The following is an 11,499-nucleotide window of genomic DNA, read 5'->3' on the forward strand; positions in this document are numbered from 1 at the left end:
TAAAAATATATGAAATATATATTTCAGCATAGTGGTAGTTTACAAATACAGTTCAAAATGTATGATTGTGTGTTTCTGTGTCTGTCTGTGTGTGTGTTTTTGTGTGTCCCTGTGTGTGTGGGGTGTTGGAATGTGGATCTGGTCAGTCTCTGGGGGGGTTTTACAACCCAGTCCAGCATGCTAAAAGCGTTCTGAACATTCCAAAGTTTATTGATTATCCTGATACGTGTACATACGCTACAGAACATTGCCATTACTGTGATTTAATATGATTCAAAACACCATAGAAACACCATAGCAACAACCAGGAACATCATAATTAACTACTTTGCAACCATTTAGAGCATCTTAGCAACAAATTACAATTCCCTAGCAACCCCTCTACAGCTGTGTAATTACCCAGCTAACAAATATATAAACAATATATTCTAAGAACATTCCAATTATTATTAATTATTAAAGTTATGAAAAGGTTATTTCTGAACATTCTCAGAATGTTCAAAACCTCCATTTTTTATTTTATTTTTATTATTATTGGTTATGTGAATGTTTTTATCAGTTACATTTAAATGTTTTGTTTGAAGGTTTTCTGAACTGTCTGAAAGGTGCAACTTTTAAAAAACTAACGTCCAATTAAAATGTTTCAGAAGAAAGTTGAATGAACAATGTAGGCTATAAATAAAGTTTTTGTGCTAACATTTTGATAATGTTATTAAAGACTACATTACATTGAATGGGTGTTTTATTAACGTTACTGGAAGGTTTGTTCATAACTTTGAGAAAAATAACATTCTAGCAAGGTTAACGCTTAAGTTAAGGCTTAACATTTTTTTGATGAATAGAAAGTTCAAAAGAACCACATTTATTTGAAATGTTTTGTAACAAATTCAAATGTCTTACTGTTCTTTTTTTTTTTTTGATCAATTTAATGTGTAATTTCTGGAAAAACATGTTTTTTCAAAAAATACGTTTTTGACAATCCACTAAAATCACATTGAAAACAGTTGCTTAAAGGGATACTCCACCGTTTTTTCATATTAAACTATGTTATTCCCTTAACTAAGACGAGTTGATACATACCTCTCTCGTCTCAGTGCGTGCATTAAACCGTCTTGCGGCGAAACTTTGTTAGCACTTAGCTTAGCCAAGCAGAGAAGCTACCAAACACCTCCACGTTTTCCCTATTTAAATACAGTTACTCGAGTAGTGTAACTCGACCTAGGACGGTGACACAAAACAAAACTGTCGTGGATGAACCTTGCGGTTAAAGGTGACAAAGACGACAGAATTTCCATTTGACGCCCAAAAAGGGAGCGGGGGCCAGTGAGAAGACTTTTCACGATTCAAGATAGAAGTCAAAGTGCTCCCGAGCACTTGCTATGGTATTCCGCCATACAATATAGTTATCCATTTTACACGCTTAGAAAAGCGCAATGTTTTGTTTTGTGTCGAGTAACTGTATTTAAATAGGGAAAACGTGGAGGTGTTTGGTAGCTTCTTTGCTTGGCCCCTATAGAGTCTGGGAACGTGACGTCAGCAACGCATTGCATTCTGGGACTTTAGGTCACGGAGCTGTGGTAGACGCTGTGTTGGATTGTGATCGCAAGGTTTTAGTTTACTTTATTCTGCCAAAATAATTTACAATAGTGAATTCTTGTTGCGTTGTTAATTGCCACAATCGCACTCACGACCGGCATGCACGCCTATTGTCAAATGGAGTTCGGTTTTTCAGCTTTCCAGCTTGGAAAAAGCACCTTGGGTCCCAAGTGTCCGAGCTAACGAAACGGTGTCGCATGGCGTGGGTAGCAGCAGTTAGACGGAAAAGCATTACTTTTACCAACATTCCCAGGCACATGTTTGTTTGTTCACTACATTTCCACAAAGGTAAGTTAAAAACAAAACACATTTTGTTGTTTGCTGTGACTGATTTTGTTGTTAAAGCAAGGCATGTAAATATGGTGTGGACTCAGAGTTGTTGATAACTTTACACTATTTACTTGAACTTTTACATTATGTACTTTTACATTAATTACTTGAATAACTACATAACTAATTAAATAAATTTGGTCTTTGTGTGCAGACGTGAAAACACCTGCTTTCACAAGAGGATGCAGCCAGCTGGATGCAAAAGATGTGGAGGAAACACTCCGGATAGCTCACCTCATGGTGCATGTGGAGAGGGTGATTGGATGTGTACGCACAAAGTACACCATACTGAATGGAATCGTTCCAATCAACATGGCACTCCCATGTAGAGATGAGGACATGACGTTCTTGGACAAGATTGTGACTGTATGCTGTGCTTTGACTAATATGTGCCCCAGTGTTGTAATGAAACCATAAACTAAGACATGCTGTCAAGTCGATTGCTCTCAAGAAATGTCATCCAAAAAAATCAAAATGCGTTCTTGTCTTAGGACAACTTTAACTTTTTTGATCCACTTCAAAGAGATTATTTGTGTATATACAATATATATATGTACACACATAGATATTACACATACGTTCACTAATACATAAACATGTTAAGTTATTTTAAGTATGATTTGTACTTTAGAATGTTTTTTACTGACTATTTTAACATGAAATACTGCATTCATTGAAAATTAATATACAAATATATTTTTTATTTTCAATGGGCAAAATTTTATTGTAACTATTACATATTAGTGGCTTGAAATTCTCACAGTACAAAATAAAGATTACTGAACAAAAATATATTACACTGATTTTTCTGGTGCTTTTTTTAGGTGCTTTTTAACTGAAAAGTGCAAATACAACAGGTGTAAGATGTAACAGAGCTGTAAACTTCAAGTTCAACTGTCAGATAGATAGAACTATATAACAATAGTGCAAATACAACAGGTGTAAGATGTAACAGTGCTGTAAACTTCAAGTTCAACTGTCAGATAGATAGATACATACATAGATAGATAGAACTATATAACAATAGTGCAAATACAACAGGTGTAAGATGTAACAGTGCTGTAAACTTAAAGTTCAACTGTCAGATAATTAGATAGATAGAACTATATAACAATAGATGGATAGATACAACAGGTGTAGGGTGTAACAGCAGTGTAAAATTCAAGTATCAAGAACACGGTCAACAATGCAATAAGTAAAAAAACAAGTACTGAATTAATTAACTAAAGTACAAAAACACACTTGGGCTCCAATGTTTCAAGATGTACAGGAGGTACAAAGCCATGGCTCACTTTCTGATGGTGCCTGCTTCAGTCCCACACAACTGAGGTGGAACCACTGAATGGCACAGCTGTCATTGTCACAAGCCACCATGTCATCCAGGTCTTCAGCACCTCTGCAAATGCACCAGAGTCTTTCTCTGTTGTCATGTGCCTGTGTTCCTGCTCTTTTTGTGTGGGATGGCTGCAACTCTGAATTAGGTGTCTTTGTGGAGGCTTGTCGAGTGTAGCAACAAGACACAAGCTCAGGTAGTGAAACCTTGTGGAAGATGTCCTGTGCCTTCTTTAGAACTGTTCTCCAGTATTGTGTATCCGGAAAGACCCGAACCACAGCACAGTCTTTCGCCGTCCATACAACAAAATCACAAAAGTTTGATCCGGTAACAAAGATCTGGGTTTGTACTTGACTGTAGTACTTGTGTGTGACTTTTAAGTGTAACATCTCATCAATTACCTGGAGACAGAAAGTGTTGTCTTCTGCACAAGCCTGCAGGATGGAGCTGTTGCGGTGCTTAAATGTGCATTTGATTTCTAGACAGCCTTTCCCACAACACGCACAGTTAATGAGGCCATCAGGTGATGCCCTAACCTCAGGAAACAATGGGTTTAGGATAAATCCACATTGCTCCACTTTTAGGTTCATATGCTGGGGTGCTGTCAGTGACACATAGGCCTGCCTTGCTGTTTCTTCATTTTCTATCCCCCATCTGATGGCAGTTGAGGTTGCTGTTTTTTTGGGATAGCACACTCTTGACACTGTTGAAATAGCTGGAGTTTGAAGACTAGTGGACAGAACTGCATGCATATTAGAAGCTGTTATTCTTCCTGCTCTTGATGTGTACCAGACAGGTGATCGATGCTGCAGTCTTGTCCGAGCTTCGACTGCAGCTGCCTGTGTCTCCGTCACTGCTACCAGGTGTGAGAGGGTGTTGCAATGCTGGAGCAGGTCATGTAGGTGGCATTCATCCATTCCTGGGTCACGAAGGTGCTGTAGGCATTTTGGCACTACATGTGGCTTCACAGGATCGATATAATGATGGTAGTACTCCTCCATCCCAGAAAGACAAACAGCCTTGGTTTCAGTATGCATAATTTGAAGAAATGGTGAGAGGTCTGAAAGGGTGGGCTCATGTGAACAAGAACGCACTGAGACAGAATGAGTACGTATCCCTGACATCCCTCTCTCCCCACTAATGCACTTGTCAAGTGCAACCCTCTTAGCTGCACCAGAAGTGTAGTCAATCTTGTAGCCCACCTCTGCTTGGACTTTCTCTACATTTACGGGCATCATCCAGTAGGCTGGAACATCAGTGACAGTCTTGGTCCCCCGTATCCGGACTGCTGCTTCAATTTTAAAGAGGACAGCCCTGACATGTGTGCAAGACTCTGCTATGCCAGCCATGCATGTGCAGTGCGCACACTCCACTTGGCCACTAGAACTGAGGATCACCCATGGCTTGAGCGGAGGTTCGTTAAGTAGTTGAGAGTGCAAAACCTAAGAAATAAATAATACTGTAAGGTCTCAAATTAATAATACACTAATGCATCATACTAGACAGAGAGACAGATAGATATATAGATAGATAGATAGGTAGACAGATAGACAGATACATACACACACACAGATATAGATAGATACATACACACATATATAGATAGATACATACACATATATAGATACATACACATATAGATACATACATACACACATATAGATACATACATACACATATATATAGATAGATACATACACACATATATAGATAGATACATACACACATATATAGATACACACAGATTGATACACACAGATAGATCCATAGCTAGATAGACATAAGGTATGTAGAGATAGGTATGTAGACACATACATAAATTAAGACTTCAGATGCAAAAGCCTCTAAGTGCCGTCTGAAATTTTCTTCTAAAATGAGCATTTTTATCAAGCTTGTATGTTTAGGTTCAGTAATTTCACTTTAATGGCAATTAATAGGACATTTTCATTGCCATTAAAGTGAAATAACTGAACATAAACATGCAAGATTGATTAAAATGCTCATTTTAGAAGGAAATTTCAGATGGCACTTAGAGGCTTTTGCATCTTAAGTCTTCAAATACAGAGACAGACGGAAAAACAAACTGCTGATGAAAAGACGTTTAGTGGTGACAGGGTTGAGTGTTTGTTGCATACCTCTGTGCGAACAACAGTTTTCTGCTCGTTGACGTGGAAAATCTGCAGGTCCTGCACCCATCCATTCGTAAATTGCAGGTGGGCCTCGAGAGATTTGTAATTTCTAAACTGTTCACATGTGTACGCACTGACACCGCAAACAAGGTAAGAAAACACATCTGGAAATGTTAAGTGCGGTAACTCGTTTAGATCGCCCGACCACACTTTATGCTCGTACGGATCGAGTCCGTTGATTATTTTTAGTTTTTCTAAATACCTCAGCTTTGACACTTCAGCAAGCTTTTCTCTGTAGGGAAGATTACTACCCAGAATGCAACGCGCAGTGACGTAGTTTGCCAAGCTCTATTGAATGAACTGGGCTAAGCTAAGTGCTAACAATGTTTCGCCGCAAGACAGAGCTATTTAGTGCACGCACTGAGACGAGAGAGGTATGTATCAACTCGTCTTAGTTAAGGGAATATCATAGTTTAATATGAAAAAACGGTGGAGTATCCCTTTAAAAGTCATTGCAATAAAAGCTCAGAAGTTCCCTGAGAATGTTCCTTTAGCTGGGTATTCAGAGTAAAGTTACACCAGGTATGTGCATTTACACTTTACACAGAATACTTCAGCAATGCAATGTCCTATTTTATGTAGCCCCACCCCTTTTCAGCGTGCATGCTCGTCGTGTTCTATCTTCCTGTTTGTACTTCCACAGGATAAAGGTAAGTTCTTATAGATTTATGAATGAAATGCTCGTTTTAAAATCTTCCCTGTCTACTGACATTTGTTACGACATCTGCATCAAACATTAAAATTCTCATGATGATAACTTTAAGTAACTCTACAATATAACTAAATCCACTTCACCAAATAAATATATAGAGCTAATGTTACCTCAAAAAGGGGAACATTTTTTTCTGACTATAAGGTCTATTAAATGCCTATCAATGCACTAGCAATCTTTCAGTACACTTCAGCAACTACTCATATGACATAGCAACCAGCCAGAACACCCTAGCAACCACTTTACAGCTCTCAGTATTCAGAGTATTAGATGACATATATAACGTTCAAATGTCAATACTTTTTTTAAAACTTTCAGGCAAGGCATTGCAAAGCAAATACTCAAGAGTTTGTAGTTTTAAAAATGTTCATATTCATGCATTTTTATTAATATTTATGTTAATAATTTATGGCTTATGATTTATCAGTTCTACTTTTGATTTCATAAATTCATGTACTTCTACTTCGTATATTAATTCTTATCATATTTTCAAGTATTTACATGTTATTGTACCTTTATGGTTATTCTTATTTTATATTTAAGAGTATGCTTATGTTCAGTTGTTCTTCAAGTGTTCCGGTGTGACAGGTCATGCTGACATGTTTGTGGTTAGACATTGGACGCCTGCCAAGTACTGCAGAAGTGATGTTTTTCAGAATTATTGCTCATTTGAATCTGATCAAAATATGTCTGCTGACATTTGCAAAATTCCCTAGGAGTTAAAACAACTATTTTTGACACTGGACCAGTGGACGACGTCATGCACGTGCACAGGCTTATTATTTTGTGCTCTAAACTCTGACATATTGCATGACTTTGTGTCATACAAGGTCATCGTAAAATCTAGAGAAATGTTCGAGGTGGTCAGCGGGGTACAGTTGACACCGTAGAATCCTATTGTGGCCCATGCAGTTTAGTTGCACAATGTAAGTTCTATTAAGATCTATTAATCTATTAAAATTAATAGATTTCATCTGTTTTATTATTGCTGATTGCAATTGTTCAATGTTTTTTTACTGTTACTCAACTTTTTAACTGTTAATATTAAAATTATGACCTAAAATTAAATATTGTATCGCTGTTTGCCATTACTGCACAATGTTTTACAAATGGACTACTTTTAACAAAAATAATAAACAAAATAATAAAATAAAATACTAAATGGAAATAAAAACTGTTAAATTCTAATTTTTAAAGGTATTTTACATTTGTAGTAAATTGGTTAGGCAGCTTTACAGAATTCCGGATGGGTGTCTCAACTGTACTAGGGTACTGTTTCAACTGTACCTGACTGTTTTCGACATAGGTACAGTTGGAACAAAAAAGCTTCTTGTGTTTATGAGCTAATTGTGAAAAATATGACCTACTTATGGATGTTAATAATTAATAATATTTTAGTAGACAAGTAAAAGAAATGTCATATGAAAAATAACTTCGTTTCACTTCTTTTCAGTCCCATAGTTTTGGTGTGGTAATGGTGAAAGCAAAAAGTGTACCAACTGTACCTGGTCTACCCTACAACGTCAGTAATTATTTTTTGTATGTGGATGTCCGTCTTATAAAGGAGATTGGATTGGATTGTAAATAGGCTTAAAAAAAAAATCAACTAATGGCTATTTGCCACTATTTCCTCCAAGTCACTTTGACTAGGTGAAGTTAGTTTCGAACCAAGGTTCTGTTCTGCTCTGTTCTGTCCCAGCTGTGTTAGATCGAGTGTGCTGCTATCTTTTGTGTTCCAAATTTTAGTGATATGATATGTACAATTGTACTTGGATAATTCTGCTTAATAGTTTGTGTTTTATTACTATTTTATGCATTGTCTCAGATAGGTTAAAAGTTAAATAAAAATACTAGCTACTTAAAAGAGAAATTAATAAATAGTACAATATTAACTGAATGAAGCAAAAATATAGGTTCAATATATTCTGTTATCAGTGATCTGAAGATGTCTGAAATATGTATTCATAATCTCTGGTGGACAGCTTGAAATTTGATCTATTGTAGAGATTTTTAGTAAGTGTTAATGGAAATAACTTTTGCATTGTGTTGAATGAGAATGAGATTGAGTGTGTTCGATACATGATATAAAATTAAATTGATTTAGGTAAAGAAATAATTTGTGTTTTGTTTTGTTTGGTTTTGATGTATTTGTGAGGATTATTTATAATGTGTTCAGATAATTAAAAAATACGGTTTAGTTTGCTCTTTTCTGCATTTTGCAAAGAAGAACTTGCTTTATTAAAATAAACTGAACTGCTGTTGTGTACAGAACTGCTGTTGTCAATTGGATGAGACTCTTAAAATAAGTTAAAGCAGAGCAGATTGCTCATTTTCGGTTGTGATGACAATTTATGTGGGGTCAATTTGATTTATGCCATTCTCTGAGTGTTCAATTTCCAGAAGAAGATGTCCTAACACAAACAAGAGTGAATGGACTGTGCATGCCAGTGGGGGAAAGAGACTCTAAGACCCAGGCTGCAGAGAAACACAGGCACCTGGCTGATGGGCTTTCAGCTCACCCCTGATTCCAGCCCAACCCCTGAAAGAGGAAGCTGAAACTTCTGAGGGCTGACAGCAAAAAGACTTAGTTAATGCAGAAGCAACACATCCTGCCATGATGCAGAGAGAGAATGATGGCTGCATTCAGAGTCAACCTCATGTTCCAACTGGTCCTCATGACAGACTGAGAGACCCAACATACTGGATGAAGAAAGACACTAAAACTGCCAAACAGGCTCAACTGACTAACTGACCATACGAGTGGGGGACTTCCATCTCTTCCTTGTGCGTGGGTGCAGGTACTGCCTTTACTGTGATCACTGCAGAGAATGCTTCAAAATTAGACTTGTCATTACAACTTACAAATTGGTAATAGTCTCATAGCAGTTCTTGATTTTGTTAACCTATTGAACTTTTCTGTCGATAAGCACCAGTCCAACCCTTTATGAAATGGAATTTAAGTGATTGCTTGACTCACATTCAGTTAAAACTGGGTTTGGACTTAATTAGAGAATGTTGTACAATGAAGAGAGTTTAGACGGCCCTCAGGACAGACGTGTGTTACAGAGTTCTCTTAAATAGAATATGGATTGGTAGAGATATGATATTAGTCACTCCATCTTGGCTAATAGATATTTATTCTTTATTATAAGTGTAACCCTGGGTTTAATCCTTGTGATTTTTAAATATACACATTCAATGTTGAGTTCGTTACTTTGTTTAAGAATGTTAACCGGTATTTATAATCTGTGTATGCAAATTTGGTTAAGCAAAATCATTCTTTTGGATTGGTTTGTGGAAGTTATGGTCCCACCCCTTTTACTGGCAGGTGTATTCTGATTGATAAGAAGACGGTGTGTAACAGTTGGGAAGCAACATTGTTGAAACAATGACGGAGCTTTGATCGGCTACATTCAACGAGCTCCTCCGACACCGACAGAGAGTCGTCGCAACCCCAGATAGCGCTCTCAGTCCCCGCGAGATTCAGAGCTCCTCTGGCACCGCTGGATACTGTATGCCATTATGGAGGATTTTGGTTGCAGGCGGCGGATCGAGTGAGAACAAGCGGACCGCTTGTTGCGGTTGAGTGCGCCGCTGCAGCTGGATCGAGGTACTCTGTTGTTTTGTGTTACTCATTGGAGTGAAGAGGCCAATTTGTGTTTTTATTAGGCCACAACGCACTCAAGCAACGACTCAGGCCTGCAACGGTGGTGTTTGTGGATGATTTATTGGTTTATAGAGTGAACTATTTATTTATTTATTATCTTATTTAATCTATTTATTGACATATTTATTGACATCTTGACTATTTATTGAATTACTTTCTGTGATAATAAAACATTATAGTTTGTCGTATTTAACCAAACCTACCTGTATTATAAGTTTTTTTTTTTTTTCTTCTTTCATCATCTACTATTTACATAAACAGGAAATTAAATATTGGCTTATAAATATTATTAATATCAGAGGTGTGTAATAATTTATAAACTTGTCGAGAGACATATTACCAGAACCCGGTGCTCCACCCTAACAGAACTTGGGCGTTGTAAATCCTAAAAGGGTAGGGGGCGCTACACAAATTGGGGGCTCATCCGGGATACCTCTGGTATTACTTTAAAGCTAAGAAAAATTGCAATTTTCGTTCATTTTAACCTACCTGAGTATTATATCTGAACATGGCTTTCCACAGTAACCCGTTCATCCAGGAAGAACTCTCTCACTGGTGCGAAGAGGCTATTGTCAATGAGAAACATGCTCTACTGCTGCTAGGGGTTCCTGCCAATACAGACGTGTCTCAGATTGAGGAAGCTGTGCAGAGAGTTAAAGCCCTTGGACGAGTATGTGTAAGAGACACTAAGGTGGGCCCTAGCCCCAGCAGTCTAATAGTCTTATGCGAGTGTTGCGAAGTAATTGACCCCACTCATATGCCCATAGAGCTGCAGATTGGAGATGAAGAGGAGACTTGGAAAATTGTTGTTTCTAAGAAATGTGAAACCACTAGTATTGGGTTTGCAGATAAGTTTTCAAGTTTGCTGAATGGAGAGGGAAAGACTATTAAGGATGTCCAGGAATTATTATCTCCTCTCAGTTCAAGTGCTGGCTCCCCTGAATCTATCATCCGTGCTGTGGGTGAACTTTTAGAGAAGACTGTGCTTCCATCTAGTGACACCAGTGCCTACAGAAGATTGCAAATTTTTTCAGCCACTATTCCTATTCCATCTGGAGATGAAACTATGGAGAATTGGATTGAACAAGCTCGCCTTATGATTACGGAATGTGAGTGCTCTGAAAAAGAAAAAAGGAGAAGAATAGTGGAAAGTCTAAAGGGTCCCGCTCTAGAAATCATAAAAGCAGTTAGATTTTCCAGTCCTGATGCCAGTGCTCTTCAGTACATTGAAGCCTTGGAAAGTACCTTTGGAACATCTGAGTCTGGAGAGGATTTATACTTTGCTTTTCGACTCCTTCGTCAAAATCAGGGAATCGCAGAATAGAGAAGTCTCTCACCAAAGTAGTGCAGAGAGGTGGACTGTCTCCACAGATGATGGACAAATCCTGAGTGGAGCAGCTGATACGAGGTGCAGTTGAGTCGGATATGATGCTTCTACAACTGAGGTTGAGGGAGAGAAAAGAGCAACCACCCACATTCTTGGCTCTCCTTAATGAAATACGAGAAGCTGAGGAGAGTGAAACTGCCTGACATAGAATTAAAACCACCGTAAAGACTGTACATTTGCAAGAGGACGAAAAACTTACTTTATCTATTGTGAAAGAGTTGAAAGCTGATATACAAGAGCTGCGTATGCGGTTAGATGGAAGCCAAACTTCTGTGTCTGTTTCTT

At 37.7% G+C, this 11,499-nt stretch overlaps 1 protein-coding gene across 1 annotated transcript; it reads left to right on the top strand.

Annotated features, from left to right (window-relative positions):
• The first annotated feature begins 10,335 nt into the window (after nt 1–10,335).
• On the top strand, nt 10,336–11,151 carry LOC137034955 (paraneoplastic antigen Ma1 homolog). The gene has a single exon (XM_067408198.1). The coding sequence runs from the start codon at nt 10,336–10,338 to the stop codon at nt 11,149–11,151; it is 816 nt and encodes a 271-aa protein (XP_067264299.1).
• Nucleotides 11,152–11,499: the final 348 nt, after the last annotated feature.

Source organism: Chanodichthys erythropterus, chromosome 13 (genome assembly GCF_024489055.1).
Source record: "Chanodichthys erythropterus isolate Z2021 chromosome 13, ASM2448905v1, whole genome shotgun sequence".
NCBI classification, from domain to species: Eukaryota; Metazoa; Chordata; class Actinopteri; order Cypriniformes; family Xenocyprididae; genus Chanodichthys; species Chanodichthys erythropterus.

Excerpts from the sequence above, each read along its gene's own strand:
- LOC137034955 (XM_067408198.1), top strand. The coding sequence starts at position 10,336 with ATGGCTTTCCACAGTAACCCGTTCATCCAGGAAGAACTCTCTCACTGG.